Source organism: Pygocentrus nattereri, chromosome 23, assembly GCF_015220715.1.
Source record: "Pygocentrus nattereri isolate fPygNat1 chromosome 23, fPygNat1.pri, whole genome shotgun sequence".
Lineage (NCBI taxonomy): Eukaryota > Metazoa > Chordata > Actinopteri > Characiformes > Serrasalmidae > Pygocentrus > Pygocentrus nattereri.
In genome coordinates, this window is record NC_051233.1 from 24,324,569 (window position 1) to 24,351,968 (window position 27,400).

Genomic DNA, 27,400 nt, shown 5'->3' on the forward strand with positions numbered 1-27,400 from the left:
TTCATTTAGGACAAGGTGCTAGGTGTCTACCCTGCTAGAAAACCAGCAAAAAAAACAAGAATAAATAATCAGTCAAAGTAGATCAAAACTTTTATTTTTACACTTTACCCCATCAACTGCTGTGTTTTGGAAGCTGGCATGCTGGTCAACAGCAGCGGAAGCTGTCACAAGCTAAAACCGCATTCTAAAACATTGATCATACAAGCCTTAACGACAGTTGGTAAAGGATGCTCACTTCCTTCACCCACACAACAGCACATGATAAACTGAATTAAGTCTACTGTTGTTAGTTTTTCCTGAATGTGTGGGGCTCAGAAGTATAGCAGTAGTAGTAAAGATGCCATCCTGCACTTCCAGTCGTGGAAAGAACAAACAAACTCTTTTTCTTTGTCAGTCTCCCAGGTCCACTCGCTGACTCGCCGTCTTTAATAATACATTACTTATCGTAATATATAGCTGGGTCTTTGCTTTGGGATACCATCTATGATTTATCTGGGGGTCTCAGGCAGCTGACATTGTAATCAGAGAAGCTAATCTTGCTGTGATGGGAGCTGGAAACTGCAGTCTTCTTAGGCCTTGAGATTCATCACAGAGAGGATATCTATGTAATAAAACACGCAAGCCTTCAGGCAACCCACTCTTTTATCAATACTATCAATACTGGGAATTGATCGGCGGAGACCAACTCCTCATTAAGCAGTTTTGGTGGAAATGGTTAGTGGTCAGTGGCTTCATTTTTCTGAGGGGAAAATGAGATCATCAGATAACCGACAAAAAAACCCTACAATAAATAATCAGTTAAATCAAAACCTTGAGCTTCTCTTTTCATTTTTGCACTTTTCTGCTTTGGAAAACAGCCCTAAGAGTTGACAATAACATCACTATCTCGCCTCATAAACTGCAAAAGCCATATCAGGCCACAACACCCCCTTTAGGATATAGCATTTCTGTACAGCTGCTCTAGAATATTGTGGAGGTAGTTTATATGTGTATGTGCTACTGCTTTTGTCCAAAGCGACTTACATTAGCCAGTCATGTGTCAGTTCCCAGGCAGCAGCTTGGGGTTAAATGTCTTCCTCAAGGACACCCCATCAGCTGGGATCAAACCCATGAACTCTTGAATTGTAGCCAAGCCTTCAGACTGCTGAGGGTAGTTGTAATAGAACTAGCATTACAGTGGTGGGGGTAGCAGTACCGGCTACAGGAACAACTGTCTCCTAAAGCCATTTAGATCAGTCTGTCTCACTTTACCACAACCGTTTCACTCTAGGGATGTAACCAAACACAAATACATTACTCAGAATGAACAGAACAGATACAATTACAGATAAGAACAGAAAAGAAAAAACAGACCTATGTCATGACACAGGAGACGTCAAAGCATACACCACAAAATCTGACTGCTTTTGCTTATCAGTGCCTTCCTCTGTTAGCCTAATCTATGTCCTACTAATCAGTTCTCTACTAGGTCTAAACCTTCATTCATCTCAAATAATTCCACACTTCTATACAACACAGCTCTATTTCATCTCCAAAATAATCTCATAGTTCTACACCAGACCTAAACACAGCTTTATTATTCCCCCTAAAATAAACCCATAGTTCTACACCAGACCTAAACACAGCTTTATTAATCCCCCTAAAATAATCCCATAGTTCTACACCAGACCTAAACACAGCTTTATTAATCCCCCTAAAATAAACCCATAGTTCTACACCAGACCTAAACACAGCTTTATTATTCCCCCTAAAATAAACCCATAGTTCTACACCAGACCTAAACACAGCTTTATTATTCCCCCTAAAATAATCCCATAGTTCTACACCAGACCTAAACACAGCTTTATTATTCCCCCTAAAATAAACCCATAGTTCGACACCAGACCTAAACACAGCTTTATTATTCCCCCTAAAATAAACCCATAGTTCTACACCAGACCTAAACACAGCTTTATTAATCCCCCTAAAATAATCCCATAGTTCTACACCAGACCTAAAAACAGCTTTATTATTCCCCCTAAAATAAACCCATAGTTCTACACCAGACCTAAACACAGCTTTATTATTCCCCCTAAAATAATCTCATAGTTCTACACCAGACCTAAACACAGCTTTATTAATCCCCCTAAAATAAACCCATAGTTCTACACCAGACCTAAACACAGCTTTATTAATCCCCCTAAAATAATCCCATAGTTCTACACCAGACCTAAAAACAGCTTTATTATTCCCCCTAAAATAAACCCATAGTTCTACACCAGACCTAAACACAGCTTTATTATTCCCCCTAAAATAATCCCATAATTCTACACCAAACCTAAACACAGCTTTATTATTCCCCCTAAAATAAACCCATAGTTCTACACCAGACCTAAACACAGCTTTATTATTCCCCCTAAAATAATCTCATAGTTCTACACCAGACCTAAACACAGCTTTATTATTCCCCCTAAAATAATCTCATAGTTCTACACCAGACCTAAACACAGCTTTATTATTCCCCCTAAAATAATCCCATAATTCTACACCAAACCTAAACACAGCTTTATTATTCCCCCTAAAATAAACCCATAGTTCTACACCAGACCTAAACACATCTTTATTAATCCCCCTAAAATAAACCCATAGTTCTACACCAGACCTAAACACAGCTTTATTAATCCCCCTAAAATAAACCCATAGTTCTACACCAGACCTAAACACATCTTTATTAATCCCCCTAAAATAAACCCATAGTTCTACACCAGACCTAAACACAGCTTTATTATTCCCCCTAAAATAATCTCATAGTTCTACACCAGACCTAAACAGAGCTTTATTATTCCCCCTAAAATAATCCCATAATTCTACACCAAACCTAAACACAGCTTTATTATTCCCCCTAAAATAAACCCATAGTTCTACACCAGACCTAAACACATCTTTATTAATCCCCCTAAAATAAACCCATAGTTCTACACCAGACCTAAACACAGCTTTATTAATCCCCCTAAAATAAACCCATAGTTCTACACCAGACCTAAACACATCTTTATTAATCCCCCTAAAATAATCCCATAGTTCTACACCAGACCTAAACACAGCTTTATTATTCCCCCTAAAATAAACCCATAGTTCTACACCAGACCTAAACACAGCTTTATTATTCCCCCTAAAATAAACCCATAGTTCTACACCAGACCTAAAAACAGCTTTATTATTCCCCCTAAAAGAATCCCATAATTCTACACCAAACCTAAACACAGCTTTATTAATCCCCCTAAAATAATCCCATAGTTCTACACCAGACCTAAACACAGCTTTATTAATCCACAAAATATTCCCATCCTTTTATACCAGACCTAAATACTATGTTATTCATCTCCAAAATAATGCCATAGCTCTATACTACACAGCCTTGCTAATCTCCAAAAAAATCCCACAGTTCTATACCAGACATAAACACAGCCTTGCTAATCTCCAAAATAATCCCACAGTTCTATACCAGACCTAAACACAGCCTTGCTAATCTCCAAAATAATCCCACAGTTCTATACCAGACCTAAACACAGCCTTGCTAATCTCCAAAATAATCCCACAATTCTACACCACACCTAAACACAGTTGTATTCATCTACAAAAATCCTGAATCCGCAGGACTAGATATAGGGATATATATAGGGATATATAGATATAGTAAACTAGATATAGGGAACATTTAAAGCACTGTGCTGAGATCAAAGCCCACCTTTCATTTATTTTCCTGTCATTTCTTTCATAATTTCCTGTCAAAATTGCTGTTACGTACAAATTATTCAGTTTTCAAGAAACTTTTTTTTTTACATTTAAACTCTGACTATGAGTCTGAAAGGATGTGTAGCTGTCAAAAAGCCCTTACTGAGAACAGAAAACAGACAAATAAAGAAGGAAATTAAACAAAGAAACTGCTGGTGTTCTCAGAACCTCAGAGTCCAGACCTCAACATCACTAAATGCAGTTGTGATTACTTAGAATGTAAAGAGCAGAAAAAGCAACCAACAAGACTGAAATTTGGAGGTGGGGGAAAACATCCCAGCAGATTTCCTTAAAAAACTGAAAGCAAGTCTCAACTAAACACTGAAATATTTAACATGATATCTGGTTGTTGAGACTTTTCTTTGTGAAATGAATGGTTGTTTTTTGTGGGGTTTATGCTGAAAAATAAATAACTTTCAATTGGTGGCCATTTGGACTAGAAATTAAATCCATAAAAGGTGGTTTCTGACTTTTGCACAGCATTGTAAATTGCCAGCTTAGTCTGGCTGGTTGAAAGAAATACAATGCACATGCAGTTTGATGTTTCCCTGTTAATTTGAGTCCATAGATAATACAATTGTATGCAAAATATGAGCACTCCTCGGTTTACACCATGCCCACTTCCTGCATAGATGCAGGTATTTTTAGCAATGAACACATGCAGCCAGTGACGTTATGTTACACCCCTAGTGCTTCTTCCGAGCTGATCCCACAGCTCCTGAAAACTACTAATAAACGTGGTCTACTAATTCCCATACAGAAGATTCTTAGCTATGTGGGCGTGAGGAGGGTAGCTGGAAGTGCTCTCCTGTTATACAGCTCTTCCACCCCCAAAGGTACCGAGCTGGCAACTTCAATAATGCTAGTAATATGGCAGGGGTGGAGGCCTAGACACTGTGGCAGGATGGTTCCTGTTAAGCTCCACAGAACCTCCTACACTCTAGCCCTCGCTGCACTCATTCAGAGCACGCTGTCTGGTATGGTGTGCTGCCCAGGTCATGAAACAGATGGAGGAATGGACGATCTCTCGGCTGTTGCTGCCTCTGCAATGCTGAGCTTTTAAGTAGACCATACTGGCTCCAGCTTGAAGCATGCATGCAAACATAATGGTACACTGATGGGATTTAAAGCGACGGTGCATTCGTGGGGTAATAGAGTGGGCTAATGTTTTAATGTGGGTTAATGGCACTCACAGACCTGAATGGTGGGGCAAGCAATTAAGAAAAGTGCAGGGTGATTTTGACACTGATCCCAAGACCAATTGTTTAGTAGTATGTTTTAAATGGAGAGGTGTTTTCGTGAGTGCAGCTGCATCACATACAGAGCGTGAATTGCTAGATTCGAATTCAAGGCTGCTTATTCTGGCATTTTATGGTTGCATGAGTTCATAGTCAGAGAGTGCATAGCATATGGGGAAAGTGCTAGTAGCTTGGGTATGATGCACTTGGCTACTGCGCTGTATATCTACAATCTGATTGGTCACTTTCTGTTGGGTATAAATAACAAGTAAAGAAACATTATTGCTTATTCTTTTCATCTTTCACTCAAAATATTAACACAATCTCACTTTCATTTGAAGTACAACGATTGAAAGAAAAAAACAATCTTATTACTAAGCAGAGTTTTCTCAAATCTATGTGCCACAATTGTTGGCACCCCTTCATTAATACTTTGTGCTGCCTCCCTTTGCAAAGATAAGAGCTCTTCTCCTGTAATACTGAGACGGGAGAACACTTGGCAAAGGATGTAAGACAATTCCTCCATACAGAAACTCTCTAGATCCTTCAGATTCCAAAGTCCATGGCTTGTGGACTCTCCTCTTTAGCTCATCATACAGGTTTTCTATAGGGTTGAGATCAGGGGACTGCGGTGGTCAAGGCAAAACCCTTTTTCTTTGGTCAGTGAAACAATTTCATATTGATTTTGAGGAGTGCTTCAGATCAGTGTTCTGCTGGAAGATGCCATGGCCCAGTTTAAACTTTGTGGCTGAGGCAGTCAGGTTACCATCTCCTGGTACTTGATGGAGTCAACCATCACCATACGTCACACTAGGGATGAGGTACTTTTCTGTGTTTACGTCAAACTCCATCCATCCATCCATCCATTTTCTAAGCCGCTTCTCCGTCAGGGTCGCGGGGGGATGCTGGAGCCTATCCCAGCAGTCTTCGGGCGGAAGGCAGGATACACCCTGGACAGGTCGCCAGTCCATCGCAGGCAGACAGACAGACACAGACAGTCACTCACACCTAGGGGCAATTTAGCATGTCCAATAGGCCTGACTGCATGTCTTTGGACTGTGGGAGGAAACTGGAGGACCCGGAGGAAACCCACGCAGACACGGGGAGAACATGCACACAGAGAGGACCCTGGCCGCCCGGCCGGGGAATCGAACCCAGGCCCTCCTTGCTGTGAGGCGACAGCGCTACCCACCACGCCACCGTGCCGCCCGTGTTTACGTCAAACTCAACTCTGATATTGTCAAAAAGCTCTATTTTCATCTCATCTGACCAAAGAAAATAGTCCCATCAAAGTTCCAGTGGGTGTTTGAGTGTGTTGGTCATTTACAGCAGAAGCTTTCTTCTGACAACCCTCCAAAAAAAATTCAGTTAAGCATGTGGCGTCTGATTGTAGTCACCGTGTGTGGGGTCATTACAAATGTCCTCTCCCCAGCAGACTCTTAACATCTCCAGTTGCTTTAAGCTTCTTAATTATTGCCCTGATAGTGGACATTTCAAATCTTTAGCTGTTTTATTGTAGCCATATCCTGCTTTGTGCAGCTCAACAAAGCTTTATCCTCTGGCCTTTCTAAAAGTGATGGATGACTAAAGGGAAACAGGCTCATGCGTCACAATATTTATACCCCAGAGAAACAGGAATTCAGGGCTGACCATTTGTTTGCTCCTAATCCCTCAGGTACATTTTAAACATGTCAAATAAAAAAGCTACATTTTTGTTATTATTTGGAATAAAAATCATAAGCTATAAGCTATTTTTTAAGTCTGTTTTGCTGATGTTTATCAGCAGTGCAGAGGGCACCGTAAAACTGAATCCCTGGTGCATGCGGCCTTGCTTGTGGTTTGTGGTTAACGCATATGCATGCTTAACGTGTGGAGCATGTAGTTAGCTTGTGTTTTGTGATTAGTATGTGGCACATCATGCATGCAGGTAGTTTTACATGCATGTATTTAGTGAGTGGTACATGAGGTTAGCACGTTATGCATATGGTTAGCATGTGGTCTATGAATCTAGCATACAAACGCATGTGTGGCGCATGTGATTAGCATGTCATGCATGCGGTTAGCTTGTGATTAGTGCGTAATATGCATGGTTAACGAGTGGCTGGCTTGAGGTTAGTGTATAACATGCATAGTTAGCTGCGGTGCACTTTATTTGCACATCATGCATTTGATGAGTCGGCATTGTGTTTAGCATGCCGTGCATGTGGTTCATGAGTGGTGGTGTGTGTCTTTTAGTATTAAGCCTATCATACCTGTGGTTTTCCTGTCATGCGTGTTGTGCAGTGATTAGTGCTTCACGCATGTGGCCAGTTTGCTGTGTGTCATATGCATTAGCACATGGCACATTTTGTCAGTGTTTCATGCAAGTTTTGGTTTATGTTTAGAATGTTGTGCGTGTGGTTAGCAGGTCATGCATGTGATTGGCCAGTGGTGTAAGTGGTTAGTGTGCCAACTGTGGTTTCGTGGTTAGCGCATCATGTGTGTTGTTTAGTGGTTAGTGTGTTGTGCGTGCGGTCAGCCTGCCATGCATGTTGCGATACGATTAGCGCCTCATGCATGTGGTTTGCGTGTGGTGTGTTGTGTGTGGGTCAGCTGTGTGCATCGCTGACCAGTGGGAGGCAGGGCAGTTAGGCATACACTCTGTCCTCAGATGGCCAACGTGACTAACACAGCCTTGGGAGGAGGGAGCAGCTGGCCAAGCACTGTTCACAGCTTCCTGCTCTCCGACACAAAGCCCCACAGGGTCTCAACACCCACACGAATCTACACAGAAAATCCACACACACACAATATCCGTGTGTTCAACCCCATAACCATGACCCAAAAGACAGAGACCACCTCGGTTAAGAAGGCTAGCATCAAAGCCCTTTAAGCTTACACATATAAAGCTAAAGATTATACACTGAAATGTACTGAAAGCACTTTCGTTGCATGCAATAAAAACGGCTATGCGTGACACTTGCACTTCTGCATTAGCTTCCCTTCTATTCTGAGTCTAAGTGCATCAGTGGTAAAAGCTCAAAATTTTGCTCTAAGGAATAACCCCACTCCAAAAGGTCTGACAGTGAATACTGCCACCAAAAAGATGTTACTGGGGCCTCTAACCTCTCTCTTCCTTATGGAGTTTTCTCTTTTTTTCCCCCCTAACCGGAGTGTTTTATTGAACTGTCAGTACTCGTGGACGTCACAGCATGAAGGGCTCATCTCAAATTAGCCTCCAAAGTTCAATGGCCGGGGCAGTCAAGCAAACCCACTCGATAACCCGAGCACTGTGCTGCCTGTCCGCCATTCCTCTAAATCCTATGCTATCCTCTGACATATGGATCTCACTCCTTGGTTGACACACGGATGTCATGGGGAGGCCAGGTCTATATCTTAAATGTCCTCTCCAAAGGCTTGTTAAGAGTTGGCTCAGATATGTCTCGTGGAGTTCATGGGGATGAAACGGATGGCAAAGATTATTGGAAATATCATAAAAGTGCTGCAATAAAGGATAATTGAAAATGGGTTTATGTCTATACCGTAGTCGCCAGATATGATTGAGAGTTCTTGGTGGGGTGGGAAAAAAAAAACCCAAGCTGAGAGAGATGGTCATTCGCAAGCGCCAAGCGTTTATGGAAGGAAATAAAATGCAATAGCAGGATTAGCGTACTCATCGCGCCCAAAGGAAATAGAGAAGGGTGAAAGCCGCAGCATATTTAAATTGAGCTCTTTCTCCTGAGCCTGAGCTCCATTTGCAACAGATCCCTGGACTCTCAAGAACTGTATCTCTTACCTGAAGTCATTCTGGTTAGCGTAATCAAAAGAGACGTCATATCCAGCTGCATGACCTTCTGAGTTTTCTTGTAATGGCTAGAAACGTGGGGCCGTGTGATTACAGTCCCCGGTGATCTGGGCTGCGGCAGAGTTCCTGCAGTACACTGATTTTGATGGATTGTCTCGGACGAAAAAGTCATCGATCCCTCCGGAAGGTTCAAAAAGCATCAGCCGTGGGAGTGTACACAAAGCCAGTTTTAAGTGACCGTTTGATGCTTGTTTTATGCTCTTTTAAGCATAGCTCTACTTTCATTGGCTCAAAAGAACTTGGAGACAACAGAAGGAGAGTGGGAGGGTAAGTGCTGGGGGCAGCGCAGAGAAATTGTACTTAGGTGAAAGCATGCTGTCAAAATCTTACTCAGTGACACCTGAGTGAAACTGACAGAGCATCTCAGAGACGTATATATAGCTGATTGGAAAAAGACACAATCTCCACACTTTTAAGATTTGACTAAAAAGTAGTATGTTTATCCTTTTGAAATTTCAATTAAATTTTGATTTAAAATTCAGTTTCAGTTCAATTTTTAACAACACGAGTGAAGCACAAATCTTCCACAATAATACTACAATCATACAATAATCATGTATGACATTATGAAAGCCTTGAAAGGTAAGATGGGAAAAAAAATGAAGTGAGTTTCTGAATGTAAGTTCCACTTTTAGTTTTATGTATAATGTATCAGAAACAGATGGACTGGCATGTTTCCTGCCTTTCGCTCAATGACCACTGGGATAGGCTCCAGCACCCCCACAACCCAGGAGTAGAAGTAGCATAGATAACGTGTGGGTATGGGTATTTAGCATATCCCAAATCTGGACAAACGGCAACAGAATGCCTTGGCTCAAGAACTGCAATAATAATGTAACGTGAGGTTTCTAGAAATAGCCCCCCTAGCAGGTGAGCAAAAGTAAGTCACTCATGAAAATAACATACCTTGACAATGTCCTCATTGGACGACTTGCACTCCACAGAGGAGGAAATGTCGGTGACTGTGCCACTCATCTCTATGGAAACAACCTTGACTGGGATGGCGACGGTTCGTCCAGTCAGAATGGCTGTATTGATGATCTCAGTGTCCTGGAGACGAGGGGAGAGACAGGGTAAGGGGGAGAGAGAGAGGGAGAGAGAGGGACAATGGTCACAAAAGGTTAGCATGAGTTCAGTGCAGGAGTTTGAATACTGAATAAAAGCCTGGAGACAGCGCAGTACAGTTTTATAAAGTCTGAGTCTGCATCAGGCTCATAAAGTCAAATGTGAGGCCATGAGTAACAGTGTCTGAAAGGGAAATGTCTCAACCTTATAAAACACAGCTGATAAATTTTGAAGGCTTATTAGGATATGAAAATGGAAAGTCTCATTTTTCTCATTCGCACAAGCGAATAAATAGACAGAGTGGACATAATGTGTTACGACAGGGGCAGGAACTCAATGAGAGCAGATACACCATGTTCTGCCTGCAACTTGCAAGAGTGGCGAGTCTTCTCATACCCAGCTATTAATAACAACTTTTATTAATAACAACTGTGAGCTACACAACATAAAACCCCAACGGCTCCTTTACTTTCCTCATTTCTCCTGGCGAAAAAGCGGCAATATAATTTACAAAGGCAAGTAACTCGATGAGAGTAGACGTACCAAATAAATGGGAACTTATAACTTAAAGCTAATTGGTAGCCGGCGTTCTGGTCAAGCATGACAAACTTTAGCAAACTACTTACTCCAGCGCTGCTAGCATCATCAAGTTAGCGTATTTGCCTTGATTTCGCATTCACCCCTTGCCTCGCTACCTGAACTCGCAAATTGATATGGTGTTCCGCTATGCTACATATTCAAACAGGTCTCCTCTTTCAATTAGAGCTCCAAAGCAAATGCGGAGGCCAATTATGGAGCACCCTGGCTCCTCGATTGCTCCTCCTTTTCACATCAATTCATTATTTTTGTTGCTGCAGGGACGCAACAACAGCTAACTGTAAATTATTCCGCACGGGGAACAAAAATAGGAGAGAACTTTATGCGCGCGGTCCCACGCCTCAATAAATCCAGCGCATTTGCAGAAAGTATGTGACCACAGCTTGTGCTACCCGAGGGCAAGTATAAAAGGCAACATGACTTCATTAAATTCAGTCATTGTAATCTCACGGCAGGCAGCATACAAGACAGAAGTGGTCACAACTGAGCGAGTTTTCAAGAAAAATGACTTGCGTTGTTAATTTCTGGAGCTCCCTGAGGAGAATGTTGAAAGTAACGCGTAAACTTTTACTTTTTCCTCCTTTGCCTTAGTTGGGCTAAACCTGCGCTTGGGTTTCCAAAAGCAGCGCAAGTCAAAAACTATTGCAAGATGCTATGGGCATCATTTTGTTTGTTCTCTCGAACATCTAAACCCTCTAACCTGACATGTTTGGTGTCCAAAACCTGCTTCTTCAGTTCTGCACACAAGCTACAAGGCTAAGTTAATACCCTACCAATTAGCAGCATGCTAACTGCACATACTTGCCTTAAACAACATGGAGTTGTTAGGTAATCTCTAACATACTTGAGGTGGTTTCTGACACTGCATGACAAGCCGTTGTCTATAAAAACTGTTGTCGGAATAAAACTTTGCATCTCCAAACTGGTAACTTTACAGAAGAAGGAAAAAAACTACTTTACTTTTAATGTAGGTCAATGGAACCAGACTTTCTGTCCATATCATTTTGGGTCATTTCTCTTGGTTTACTGATCATGAAATTTACACACAATGTAAAGGGCAACAGACACTATCCAATTAGGTCAAAAACTGAAAAACAACAGAAATGGAGATATAAGGTTTTGTAATCGACAACAGTGATATGGACAAAACTTAAGCTCCAAGATGGCCACTATTCCTGTTTTCAGCCATGCTCGTCATGTCTTGGCTGTGTAAGGCTGTGAAATTTTGATCTCGACACTATAACGGTTTAATCTACACTTGCATCCTTTTACCCACAAGTGCCATCAATAATAAACTACAGCTACAAAAAAATGCTCACTCCCAAACATTTCACTTCTTCACAATGGCTAACTATTTGCACCCTCGGCCACATAAAACCCCTTTAGTCCTTTTACTTCCCTCATTTCTCATGGCTAACGATTGCCAAAATTCTGACACAGTCTTTCTCTGGGGTTATAAACCTTCAGCTTGCAGACTGCACTCAGAGAATTAACAGTGCTGTTTAATATTTGCCTGTCTGAACATGGTCATTGACTTATTAGCTTAGTATTAGGGCTGAAGTCTTGATGCCCCCCACTGGAACTGCATAACCATTATTCTTGCGTATCTCTACAGCTCCTAGTCTGCCTGAATCATTTACAGCCAGGATCCAAGCACTTTTGCAAAGGAGTGAAGTTGATCAACTCTACTGGGGGGCTCTGCATCTGGAGCTGGAGCCCAGGGCTTAGTATCTCCAAGTTTTGGCCTGCTCCGGGGGAGTCCCTAATATAGGCCACATTCATTTTCAAAACTAGGCCGACTACAGTTGGGCATTGGGCTGAGCAGAAACTAGTCTCATTTATGTAAGTGGATTTGTAGTATTGTCAAAATTATTAAGCGTTTCAATAAATCTTTACATATTTAATAACTGTAGTTACACGAACAATTCATGCAACAATAACGTAACAACTGAGGATGTATTTACTGCTAGAAATTGATTGAGTACAACTTCTATAAATACACTTTTGCCAACTCTAGTTTTTATTTATGTAATTATACAAGTGTATCTTTATAGCTGTAATAGCACTTTCTCTTGTGTATTTACATGTATAATAGAGTATTTACACTTGTACAAACTGCTGTTTTTCTGATTGTAATGGGAGGAGTTTAATTACACACACTATGTGAATATTCTGAGTGCACTAGTAGCCATTAGAAAACATTCTCCATGCAGATGAAGTGTGACAACTTTCATAGTATTGGTAATTACACACCTTTTACAATCACAAAACTTCTTATGGGGAAAAACAGCAGTTCATACAAATGCAATTACCCTCACCAAATTGCATATGTTATGAGAAAATATGCTGTTACAGCTATGAAGATACTTGTGTAATTACATCATTAAAAACAATGCCTTATTATACTGGATCAGTGAACATATCACTGGTAATTACGTCATTGTTACACGTATCAATGTATAACTATGCAGTTATTACAGAAACCATATAAAGTGAGGCCACTTTTGTACCTACTCAAGTACATCTAGAAGAAATTAATCTACAATTTACTCACATTTTAATCATCAACCATCTTGGATTTTGTTTTTGAAGGTTTTCATTTCATTGATTCATTATCTGGACTGCTTTGCTGTTGCTCATTAGCTATAGCATTTTATGTTAGACCAAAAGGAACCTAGAAGAGAAGAACAGAGCCTAACAAACTTCAGCTGATAGATGTTCAATATACTAAGAAGTGGGGCGGCATGGTGGCATGGTGGGTAGCGCTGTCACCTCACAGCAAGGAGGGCCTGGGTTCGATTCCCCTGCTGGGTGACCGGGGTCCTCTCTGTGTGGAGTTTGCATGTTCTTCCCGTATCTGTATGGGTTTCATCCGGGTTCTCCGGTTTCCTCCCACAGTCCAAAGACATGCAGTCAGGCCAATTGGACATGCTAAATTGCCCCTAGGTGTGAGTGTGTGAGTGACTGTCTGTGTCTGTCTGTCTGCCCTGCGATGGACTGGCGACCCATTCAGGGTGTATCCTGCCTTTCGCCCGAAGACTGCTGGGATAGGCTCCAGCACCCCCCCGCGACCCTGACGGAGAAGCGGTGGATATACCAAGAAGTTTCACTGCAATTCTACAGGATACTCAGTACTCGCCTGTATGTCTTTAGGCCTAATTAAAAGATATTTCATTGAGTTGAGTATGGCTTGATTAAAGCTTTGAGCTACATTCCACACCTCTGCATATCACTCTGCCAAGGTTATTAGTTAATACTGCAGACTGAAATGCATTCAATAAACAATAAAACATAATACTTCAACTGTCCAGTCTAGAATTATTGCTGGGGTGGGTTGGGGAGGGATTCATTCACAATGGCCGGTCCTGCTCCTCACTGACAATATTTTCTTGGTACCTAAATCCTATGTATTGTATTTGAGCTATTTCTCATACCAAACTGTGTCTGAAAATGCCTTTAAATATAACTAATGGAAGAAGTGACTACTTGAAGAAAGAAAAATTAAGCCCCCCAGTGGGACACTTGTTAAGATTACTCAAAGTACATAAAAATGACTAAAACTAGGCTGGCAAACTTTAAGAAAACAGACCTACATAGAAATGTTAAAAAGAGAGGCATGTTAAAAAGAAGATACTATAGCCAAACAAAGTACCTTCTTATTTCAAAGGGATATTCAAGTTGATCTCCATCTGCCACAACTGTAGAATATGGTCAACTATAGTAATAGCATTGTAAAATATAGTAGTACATGTAATTGTATTTTATGGTGTGGTAACAGTAACAGTATTGTACACTACAGTAGAGTAATAGCTGTGCTGTGTAATATAGTGGTAATAAAAACAACTATTGTATAATATAGTATAGTAATAATATAACATAATTCAATATAATTATATAATGATAGAATTCAGCCTTTTAGAGAAAGAACTTTTCCAGAATTTGTTATCAACTAGTTTGACTAGTTTTACTGACCTCTGCTTGATCGCCATGGATACCAAAACACCTTAAAGAAAGCAGCTATAACAGTAAGTGCTTTTTTACTGTTTTTTTCCAGTGCTTGAGGGTGTAAAATGTCATAAGAACAACATCAGTAACACTTTCTCTCACGCCAACACTTTTTTTTTTTGTTGGTATGGTTGTAGTTTCAAATTCATGTATTTCAAATGTTTATTCACTGAATTCAATATCTAGTAATGAATCTATTTATTTTCTATGAATTTATTATTTTTTTAAACAATTTTTTTCCTCTACTTTTCTACACTCATAAATATAAGTACTAAACTATCACTGGGGCAGTACCCCTCTTGTCACTGGGGTAGTACCCTCAAGGCTACCTCTCAGTACCTTTAGTCAGAGAACATAATTGTACCATAATCCATTGAAATTATACTTTAAGTTGTATTGGCTCCACACCCCTTGTCTCGTCTCCAGGCTTTATTTTACTGATCTGTTTTAAAACATTAGGTTATGAAAAGGTACGAATACGTACTTTTCACCTCAGATAAACTTATTGAAGGAACGTACCTACAAAGAACCTTTATTTCTAACAGTGTAAGTACAGGGAAAATGATTGTCCATGGTAGATAATATAGCAGCAGAAAAATATCCAGACTTTTCTCAGTTGTGAATTGAGCTGCTATATAATGCACTCACAGCTGGTACAGGAGGTCAACTGCATGCACACAGCTTGCATCATCTTCATAGAAAAGCATTACCAATAGAAAGCTCTGGACCAGGAAAATACCCTGGACCAGGAAAATACCCCATCTTTGTCTGCTCTAATACACCCCCTTGAACTTAGAATGGGCTTGTTAATTGCCCATTGCCATTTGTGACTATAGGGGTATAAAACCCTCCAGCACTGTACTGTGCAGCAGAGGAACTGAGTTCTGTGGAGTGACGGAGCATCATCCAAAACCTTGTCATTTGTGATCCAGAAAGAATCATCCGACATCAGTACCTGACCTCACTGATGCTCTTGTGGCTGAATGCATTCAAATCCTCACAGCAATGTTCCAACATCTAGTGTAAAGCCTTCCCAAAAGAGTACAGGCTGAAACTGCAGCAACTCCCTATTAATACCAGTGATTTCAGAAGAAACAGGTGAGTAGATGCTGTCACAGTCAGTGCTTTTAGGGAATACTTATTTTGACATTAGACAGCTACATAACCTACTGTCCCCAGTGAGGTGACACAGATCATCCACGCTCAGATGTGTTGAACGTAAATATGGATTTGCAGTGATAGTGAGAGTCTGCAGTGTAATAAATCACACATTATGGCGAATATAAATAGCCTTCACTATAAATAACACTGCAAATAGCTTTGACAGACCACCACATGCCCTACACAAAGTCGGTCAAAGCAAAGCTGACCTGTATCTGGATTTCCCCTGAAATAAGAAAATAAGACATACAGCCCATCCCACAGTGGTGGAGGCAGCTAGGACACACAGATAGGTTTTATTTTCTATTTTTGTTGTACAGGGCTAAGGTCAAAAGGCCGTTGGAGCACTGGAGATGTTCATTCTAGTTTTATTATGTGTTTGCTTTGTGATGTCTAACAACAGGACAGCAGAAAGTCCTGGTGTCAGAAAGGACAAGACAGTCCACCTGCCTTGGCAGTGAAGTACATAGATAAGGTGAAGTATAAAAGAACCAGGCTGAGATGCACTTAGTCTATACTGAAGTTGGTAAAGTCTTTACTAAGTCTTTAGTTAGTTTCAGTCTATTTACAACACAAATCATTAAGCCATGTCTTAACTAGCAACTACTAATTAACACGCATATCGCTTTAACATAACATGCTCAGAACCAAGCTGTAAATGTGCTACCATGGAAACATGATGGCAGTTTGTGAAAAAAAAAAATTCCATGGAAATAAACACCCTATTTATCCTAATCACTGCTGTCAGAACAAAACTTTGTATCTCCAAAATGACAGCTTTACAGGAAAAGTAAAAAATATACTTTTCAATCCAAGTCAGACTTTACTTTTACTTTTTTTTACTTTACTTTTAATGTAAGTCCATCATTTTTGGCCACTTCTTTTGGTCCATTTATCATGATATTAACAAACAATAGCCACGTTTACATACAGCCTAATAATCTGGTAATAATCAGACTAATAGCCCAATCGGAATACAATACGTCCATGTAAACACCTCAATCAGAACTGACTAGTCCAATTGAGGCTATTCGGAATACAACTTCTATCATATTGAGCGATGTGGGTAATCTTATAAATAATCCGTTAAATAGAAGAATAATAATCATGTGAAGGCCTGTATTCGATTACATTTCCAGTCTGAAAGTTTAAGTATGTTCAACGCATGTGCCTTTGCGTCATAGTGAAAGGTTATAACAATCAACATGGTGGGAGCAGAAACTGCAGAGAAGACGAAGCTTATGCTCTGAACTTTAAAAGACGGCGGTAGGACTGGCATTCGGCTTATCTGTCTCAGAACATGACGGCTTCCTCTCACCCTTCTTTAATAATTTCATGTGAAGTACGTTTTCCTGAGTCTGCCATAATTTTAAAGCACTTAAAAACACAAGCACTGCTCACTGCTGCTCATCTCACGTTGACTGGACTCATGTAATTCTTGTTGTCGTGGTAACGTCTACACGAAGTGGTACTCTATGTATGCATGTAATTTTGGATCGGCTTACCTGTAGGGTCCATGTAAACGGATATTTTCATCAGATTGTTGAGTAGAGTGAGTATAAACACCTGTCTTAATGTATAATCGGAATGTATTCAATCTGACTGGAAAATATTTTTGCATTTAAACACAGCCAATGTAAAGGCCAACAGGCATTTTCAAATGATGTCAAAAACTGAAAAAATTGTTCTGACATCAGTGAAATATTTATTGACAACTAAGGTCAACAGTATAACTACTTTGTGTGGTGAGACCCATTTTGACCTAGTAATGCATAAACCTGAACTTACATTTACGGCATTTGGCTGACGCTCTTGTCCAGAGCGACTTACAATTTGATCATTTTACATAGGTAGGCCAAGGCGGTGTTAGGAGTCTTGCCCAAGGACTCTTATTGGTATAGTGTAGGGTGTTTGCCCAGGTGGGGATTGAACCCCAGTCTACAGCGTAGAAGGCAGAGGTGTTACCCACTACACTATCCAACCACACCTGAACTTAGTAAACGCCTATGGTACAAGTGGTCTACACTTGAGCAAATATACAGCTGGTGCAACTGGTTCATGCTCCAGTACTGCGGCGGTCAGTATGGCCTGGCCAAAATACGCCCCCGTGCAGAAGCATCTAGGTGGGTAGTATCTGATTTCATACTGACATTTCATCAGTCCTTACTAGGAATTTCAGAATATCACGCTTGATTCTAATCAACTATAACGTTTAATAATGCATGCACACATTTATTTTGGTAAACAATACATTTCTTGGGCTATTTTCAGGAATATTTCAGTCTGAGATCATTGTGTTCAATAAAATAAAAAATGCTGCGGATAAGTACAGGAAATGATTGTATAATGATGCTACTAATTTGAAGGAAGCTGTATAAAACAAATGAGTGTTAGATGTGTTCAGAATGATGAACAGAGCTGTAGAGGATTCCTTAATGACCATGGAAGCTGTACAACATTAAGAAAGAATGAAAGGATGTTCTATAAATAAGTAATAACAGAATGCCGTCTATCATTTAATAACTTCTTGCTGTTCCCAACAAAACTTTAAGGAGCCCATAAGCCACATTTTATTTACATTTTTACTTTCCCTTACTTACTTACCTTGCATACCTTATTGTGCATCTTGCACATCTGGACACTAGACACTTTATTTTGTACCAACATCTGCAGATATTTATTCATTCAGTGTGGTCATTATATGCCATTACCTGTACCTCCTCATACAGTCTTTTTGCACTGCGTCTTTCATCTTAGGTTATAGATATTATTACAGGTTGTTGTATTTTTTTCTATTTGTATATGCGCCTGTAGATAGGATCTGTTATATTTATTCTTCTTGTTATACGTCTACCCCCTTATTACTTTTACTGTACAGTGTTATGCGTCTGCTAAATTTCCTACTTGATCAATAAAGTATTATCTATTTATCTAAATATTGAAAACATATTCTGCTGTCAAGCTTACAGTCTTTTAATCTGCACTGTGCAGGTTATTATTGAATAACATATTTTGTGATATTTTCAAGCTCCCCAAAACATTTGTTTGGCCAGGCAGTGCATTTTAAAAAATAATTCTGAATAACAAAATAATCCCATCTAATTGAGGTGACATCTAAGACTTTCCTAAGAATCATAATTGATAATTGAATGGAATAATTTCCTGCACATGTGTACCTCAACTGAAATTTGAAACTTTGTGTGCACTGAATTGTGAATCTAAAGAGCTGTAATTAAACCGACTGTAAAAATTGTAAGTAAATCCAAACAAATGGACGCAGAATTTGAGACATCATTCTAAAATGAACTGTTTTCTTAAAAATCAAACTGAATCACTCTGAGGCCCAAGATTTAGCCAAAGCCCAGTCTGAGAGACTACATAGCAAAAGGTTCAAAAACTGGCCTGAGATCAGTGCAGCTCGCGGGTTTCTCACCGTCATCGTCCTTCCCAGTAAGGGTTAACCGCTTTAATAAGGAGACTGTGAGCAGCTTTGTGCTGCAGCATGCTAATTGCAGCCAGACTGTGTTTGCCAAGGGAACTGGCTGAGGCTGCCATGCTGAAATGATAACCCTGCCTGATTTAACACTGTCCTCCTGTGTGTCGCACACACATCTACACACACACGCACACACTGTAAATTCCCCTCAGTGCTTCCTTCTACACCTGACTCGCAGAGTGGAATCTGCTTGGCTACGCTTTTCTGTCAAGAGATTTCGGTGGATATTTGTAAGAGCGTGTTTGTGTCAGGGAGGTTATTACATGACTGTGTGTATTTTAGTTTGAGATGCATCAATATTACTTTCTCACTCCCAACATTGGTTCTGATACCTGAAATTGGGGCACCAGTAAGTACAGAGTACAGGACATTAAGTACAAGTTATTCATTTTCAGTATGAGTGAAAAAAGTACACGCAGCACAAAACAATACACCCAAGAACTAAATCTATTTTTTCCAGTATTTAGTGTGTCCACCCTTTACCCTGTTTATTATAGCTCCCAATATTTTGGGAGACTTGCTTTCAGTTCTTCAAAGAAATCTGCAGGGATCCAAAGTTCAGTGTGAGAAATTGCTTGCATTTTCTGCTTTTTAAGATCCAAGTAATCCCAAAAACGTTGTTGAGATCCAAGATCCAAGTAAGATCCAAGTAATCCCAAAAACGTTGATGTTGAGGTCTGGACAGTCTATTGTTCACACCAGCTGCTTCTTTGTTTACGTTCATGTCATAGTGAAAGTTTACAATGTTCAACATGGCAGGAGCAGAAAAACTGGTCTGCACAGGGGACGAAGTTTATGTTTTGATCTTTAACGGCGCGCGGAAAAGGGCGCGCAGCTTATGTGTCTCAGAAAACGACGTCTTCCTCTTCATAAATATGTACATATGAAGTACATTTTCCTGAGTCTGACATCATTTTACAGTAATTAAAAACACACACTGCTCACTGCTGTTCGTCTCACTCTGACTGGACTCATGTGATGCCCGTTGCCATGGTAACATCTACACTAAGTGGTACTCCACACATGCGTGTAATTCTGGTTCTGATTACTTGTAGTGAGCATGTAAATGGAGATTTTCCATCCGATTGCTGAGTAGAGTGAGATATAAACACCCCAGTCTTCAACTGTATTCAATCGGCTTGGTATGTAAACACAGAGCTGTTTATCTGATGGGGACAGTTTTGGTCTACAAGGCCCTGCAGGTGGTTGTTAGGAGTCCCATTTTCTGTCTAACTATTAATCATTTTTTGATCCCTACATCCTAAGTGGATGTATTTATGATCTCCTCAGAAATAACTCCTGGCTGTTTTGACTTGAAACGGTGGTCATCAAATTTAGCATCTATTTTAAATGTTGGTATTAAAGGCTTTTTAAAACAAGGCACAATAAACAAGTATTTCATATTCAACCAATTTGTCTTAGGGCTACGAAGACTAAGGCCCAATCCCATGTCTTATTTTTACCCCTACCCCTTATTTCCGAGTGTAACCCTCCCCCTTGATACTGAGTTACAAGGGGTAGTGGTTGAAATCTTCCCTCTATGAAATGGGACAACTTTTCAAGAACTGGATACATCATCATTTGGCATCAGCGACTTTTACGTAAACAGATGCGACGAGGTTTTCTGGCCATTTCCAATATGACGCCTCCAGCTGTGGTGATCTCACAGGGCATTCTGGGAATTTTCTCTTAACACTCTGTTTGTAGTGCGCCTCTGAAAAATCTCCGTTTGAAGGGCCATGTAGCCCTAACACTTCAGCTTACCCCTCCATCTCAACAGCAATCAGGACAACCCTACCTCTAGATGTGAACGAGCAAAACGGAGGGGTAGGGCTAAGTGTTAGGGGCAAGGGGTGAAATGGGATTGGGCTTAACTCTAGACGTCTTTATTAGCACATTATTATCTCAAAATCCCAAAAAACTCACAATTCATTTGATTTCTTAGCCACAAAAACTACTTGTTTCCTCTTCATACTTTATCTCCATATATAAACAAAGAAGTTTGCCAGCAGTGAGATCATTCATAATCATTAGCTGTAAGCAGAACATTCAGTTCCATTAACAAAAACACACAGTTTGAATTGGTGGTGAAACTTGATCACATTTTGGAGCGACTGTGTCTAAGCAACAACATGAGTCGTGGATCAGCTGGTGGTGATATCGATCCCATGTAACGGGTTGATACTCCACTAATTCCAGTGTCTGTTTGTGTCTCTGTTGTACGAGCGTGAGATTATCGTATTCATATGGGGCGTTTGAGCATGTGAGATTACAAAGCATGTTTAGCATGTTGTCAGCGAGTGTGTGTGCTGGGATTGGCATTTTCTCCATCTCTCATTCGGAGCGTCTGGCATGCTGTGTATGAGCTCGGCCTTTGTTGTGGTCTCTAAACGCCTCTTACGCAGACCTCTCTGATTGCTTCCTGCTCACAAATCCCCCCGATGAGAAAGAGACTAGACCTCATGAGGCTTCAGACAATTTACAGGAGGCTCTGCTAACACACACAGCCGTCCACAAAGCCCTCCATTTCCCATATATTAACTTCGTTCCAGCTATTGAACACCTACACCCCCGAGGACCTGTGTGGTGTTAGGCCATGTGTCAGGCTTTTCAATTTGCCGTTGACTGTATGTGAGAGTAACTGTCAGGTAGCAACAGCAGCTGAAAGCCAACAGCACCTTGCAAAAATGATGACTTGGCTTAAGCTCTGTGGTGGTTTTTGGTATTTAATTACTTGAGCCAGTTTAAGGGAGCCTGGGTATTCTTCTCATTACAACAAAATCATGCCTGGACTGGAAAGAAAGGAGGTATTGAAGTGAAACAACTCAACTTGTACTACCATACTACAATACAGTACTACAATACTACAATAATACACTGGACTCTTCCAGTCGTGAAATCTGACTGGCTGAGCTGCATTCAAAGCCATTGTAAAATACACAACATACCACTCATGGCTGCTTCACAACAACTGAATACTTTACTGCACCAACAAAAATCCTTGTGCAAATAATGGAATAACCTTTGACTCTATTACTGCTGGCAAGTGTACTGATGAAGTAAGAAACCAGTTTGGTTTAAATGGAGGGGCTGGCAACTTATTTTCTTGACTAGAACTAGGCTGGTCATCTTGCTAACAGGCTAAAAGATGGCAAACATGCTACACAACTCCACCATCAATGTCACACACTTGAATTAAAACCTAATGTTATGATTCTCTGTAAACTGCAGCATAAACGTCTTAAGAATGTCACTTGAATGGCTTACATACTTTAAATGTGTAGCAGTGTCAGACCCAGGCTGAATCCCAAATGGCGCCGTAATACCTAAATAGTGTGTTATGTAAGCTTTGCAATTCTAGCTTCTACCGCCAAGTAGGGCACTATTTGCCAAGTGTGAATGTGGCTGAATCGAGAGTGACTATATTTAGCTATATTATGTACTGTTGGGGTGCAGGACCCAGAATTTAAAATCCTACATAGTGCACTATGTAGACAGCAGGAAGTTATTTGAGTTTCACCCTCAACATAGTAGGAGGTCTGCTGTGGGATTGGTGTTATATAAGACTCAGTGGTAAATTGGTGAAGTACTTCTAAACAAAGTTTTTTTTTCATGAAACAGTGCTATGTTATGACATGTTCAACATAGCACTGTTTACATTATTATATGCAAAAAGTGATATCTTGACAATGTCATAATGATGGCCGTGTGGTACTGCGACAAAAAGACCTATAATAGCAGCTGTGCGTTACCGTGACAAACAGACATATAATAGCAGCTGTGCGTTACCATGACAAACAGACATATAATAGCAGCTGTGCGTTACCATGACAACAAGACATAAAAGCAGCCGTGCGTTACCATGACAAAAAGACATATAATAACAGCTGTGCATTACCATGACAAACAGACATATAATAGCAGCTGTGCGTTACCATGACAACAAGACATAATAGCAGCCGTGCGTTACCATGACAAAAAGACATATAATAGCAGCTGTGCGTTACCATGACAAACAGACATATAATAACAGCTGTGCATTACCATGACAAACAGACATATAATAGCAGCTGTGCATTACCATGACAACAAGACATAAAAGCAGCCGTGCGTTACCATGACAAAAAGACATATAATAACAGCTGTGCATTACCATGACAAACAGACATATAATAGCAGCTGTGCGTTACCATGACAACAAGACATAATAGCAGCCGTGCGTTACCATGACAAAAAGACATATAATAGCAGCTGTGCGTTACTGTGACAAACAGACATATAATAGCAGCTGTGCGTTACCATGACAAACAGACATATAATAGCAGCTGTGCGTTACCATGACAACAAGACATAATAGCAGCCGTGCGTTACCATGACAAAAAGACATATAATAGCAGCTGTGCGTTACTGTGACAAACAGACATATAATAGCAGCTGTGCGTTACCATGACAACAAGACATAATAGCAGCCGTGCGTTACCATGACAAAAAGACATATAATAGCAGCTGTGCGTTACCGTGACAAACAGACATATAATAGCAGCTGTGCGTTACCATGACAAACAGACATATAATAGCAGCTGTGCGTTACCATGACAACAAGACATAATAGCAGCTGTGCGTTACCATGACAAAAAGACATATAATAGCAGCTGTGCGTTACCGTGACAAACAGACATATAATAGCAGCTGTGCGTTACCATGACAAACAGACATATAATAGCAGCTGTGCGTTACCATGACAACAAGACATAATAGCAGCCGTGCGTTACCATGACAAAAAGACATATAACAGCAGCTGTGCGTTACCGTGACAACAAGACATAATAGCAGCTGTGCGTTACCATGACAAAAAGACATATAATAGCAGCTGTGCGTTACCATGACAACAAGACATAATAGCAGCTGTGCGTTACCGTGACAAAAAGACATATAATAGCAGCTGTGCGTTACCATGACAACAAGACATAATAGCAGCCGTGCGTTACTGTGACAAACAGACATATAATAGCAGCTGTGCGTTACCATGACAAACAGACATATAATAGCAGCTGTGCGTTACCATGACAACAAGACATAATAGCAGCTGTGCGTTACCATGACAAAAAGACATATAATAGCAGCTGTGCGTTACCATGACAACAAGACATAATAGCAGCTGTGCGTTACCGTGACAAAAAGACATATAATAGCAGCTGTGCGTTACCATGACAACAAGACATAATAGCAGCTGTGCGTTACCATGACAAAAAGACATATAGGAGCAGCTGTGCGTTACCGTGACAAACAGACATATAATAGCAGCTGTGCGTTACCATGACAAAAAGACAAATAATAGCAGCTGTGCATTACCGTGACAAAAAGACATATAATAGAAGCCATGCATTACCGTGACAAACAGACAAATATAAAGTATAATTGCGGGCATGTGTTACCGTGACAAAAAGAAATATAATAGAAGCCGTGTGTAACTGTGAGAAAAAGACATATAATAGCAGCCGTGCGTTACCGTGACAAAAAGACGTATATTAGCGGGCATATGTTACTGCGATAAAAAGACATATAATAGAAGCCGTGTGTTACCACAACAAACAGACATATAATATCAGCCGTGGGTTACCGCGACAAAAGGACGTATAATAATGGTTGTGTGTTACCGCAAAAAAGACATAGAATTGTGGCCGTGCGTTATTGCAACAAAAAGATGTATAAGAGCGGGTATGTGTTACCGCGACAAAAAGACATATAATAGCAGCCGTGCATTACCATGATGAAAAAACATATAATAGCAGCCTGATTAAAGCCTGAATTTTGTCCTTATTTTTTCCATTTTTACATTACTAGTTACATTACCTTCATAGCTCCAGTAAAACACCAACAAAGCAAATGTCCCACCTTCACGGCAAGCAGATTTGATTTCTCACTGAACTACTGTTTTCAGCGACATATACACCAATCCCAACTATATTTCTTTCATTCTTAGCCACATTATTCCTTTTGGATAAAGCATTTTTGGGTAAACACTCGCTTTGTTGTTTGTGTACTGGACACCATGGGCAAGTTATTAATTGTTAACTGACCACTAGTGCACTCAACCAAGCGATGGCTCAAATATAGAGCCTAGCACTATGGAGCTCACCATAAATTTGACAGCCAGATGAATTCTAAAGGGTGAATAATGAAGTCTCTCACTTCTCTAGCTAGCGAGCTAGCATACAGCAGATGGGTAACCACACAGAGAATTGATATGCCCTCTGTAGGCTTCTCAGCCTGGACCTATTACCTGCAAAATGACTCACAACGCAGAACCGTTTCATTCAATAATCTCTCATATGAGACACCACATGGTGAACTAGCTGCAGAATGGGGACCAATGCAAGGATAATGGCCAATATCAGCAAAATCAATGGACGCCTCTTCTTCATGTATAGTAGACTAATATCATGCAATTGGTTTCACAAGGTTATAGGCCTGAGGTCTATCTGTGCAATACATCCCTTGTGCATATGTGTTCTTCTGACAGAGCTGTAATTGAAGTTCTTGCCTTCAGCAACATTAATTACACAAAATGAATAAGAAACTCACCCATGTGACTGACCAACATCCATTAAGATGACCGGAGTAGTAGGTCATGATGAGGCATTATAACCAGGGGTTAAACAGGGCAGGAACGATGTTGTAGGCAACTTAGAGATTAGTTTTACCTGCAGCACAACCGCCCTCAAATCTAAACTAACCATTATTTTCTGCTGATATGTCACTGAAAATGTAAGAGCCCTTCTTTCTTACTCATTTAAGAGTTTTACTTCCTTCAAAATTCCAATTTAAAGGCATATCTCGATCAAACAAGTCTAACCATGACTTCTGCCACGAGTCAGTTTGTCTAATGCCAACTGCTGATTGATGACTTTCATTAACTACATCAGCTTTTATGACTGAACTATACCTTTGATTATAACCAGGTTATAAGGGAGGTTTTACTCACCATAGACAGGGGTATGATAGCCTGAATATCCTTCTGAACCACCGTCAACTCTGTCACCACCTTGTCTGAGTCTGGGGGTGGGTTTTGGCCCCGATAATCAATGTTCCAGTTGATTCTTCTAGTCACTGATTGACTGGTAAAGTTCTCCATCTCAAAATCCAGCTGCATGACTTCAATGTTGGCGGCCACATCCCTAGAAGGAAATAGAAAGCAATTATGAGAATGTGAAACGGCGGATGTGATCATTTATATCAGCATTTAGTGAGAAAATATGCTGGAATTAGCCACCAAATTTAGCTATTATGCTCATTTAGAAGACTCTAATTAGGGTCAGGTATGTATTTGATCATTAAATGGTTTAATGGGCCGGCCACCAGCACAGACAGATGTTCTGTCATGTATTAGGCATTATATATTGAAACAATCAGCGAACGAACCAATTATGAGAACTGGGCCCAACCCATCTGTTATTTTGGAATAGATGAGGCAAAAATAGATGAGATGAAATTTGAGACACAAATGTGGCTCAACGGTTATATAAGAATTCTATGAAAAGGCAACATGACTAAGATATTGATATGCAATACAATGGACAAAGTTTAAACCATCAGTATAAACAGACTTGCACTGTAACACAGGTTATCACACAACTACCATACAATTAATTCAATAAATGGCCACTTATTTACAGATTGTTTCATATTCTGAGCTAAGAGGTTCCCCTAATGATGTTCCAGCTTCTACAAAGAGTCCTTATTGGGCTACCAGAGGAGGACATGTAACATAATTTGTAAGAGGCCAGTTCGAAATGAATTAAGCATCTGTGTAATTTACACAGATAGCACAAACTAAAACATCACCTAGATATACGTCAGTCAGTAAAAATACAGCGTGCAGGTGTTAGCAGGCTTTTTTTTTTTTTTATTACATTCACATCATGTTTACAAAGGAATACTATTATTGAGGGAGCACTGGGTGCAGCCAATTACAGCAACCACCCACTCTTGATCCAAGTTAATAATACCACTCCAGGTAAGCCAAACTGAAACATGGCCCAGATATATGTCAACCTTACATAACAATAACAACACGGAGCACAGCAGGTGTTCTTATTAAATTTACTGTTGGGACAGTTGGTTAACACAGTATAATCAGTCTTGCGATCTCTAGGTTAGGACTGTTCAATTCTACATATATGAACCTTATATATACACCATATATAGAGAATCAGACAG

At 40.2% G+C, this 27,400-nt stretch overlaps 1 protein-coding gene across 3 annotated transcripts in view; it reads right to left on the reverse strand.

The window, feature by feature from the left end:
• The window catches only part of tmem132e (transmembrane protein 132E), a 412,424-nt gene that overhangs the window by 31,120 nt on the left and 353,904 nt on the right, over positions 1-27,400 (reverse strand). For all 3 annotated transcript variants that reach the window (XM_017699485.2, XM_017699490.2, XM_017699475.2), the window contains exons 4-5: positions 26,166-26,358; positions 9,763-9,906 (exon numbers count right to left, since the gene is read on the reverse strand). In XM_017699485.2, coding sequence (XP_017554974.1) covers positions 9,763-9,906; positions 26,166-26,358 — 337 coding nt within the window. The remainder of the gene's footprint in view (positions 1-9,762; positions 9,907-26,165; positions 26,359-27,400) is intronic.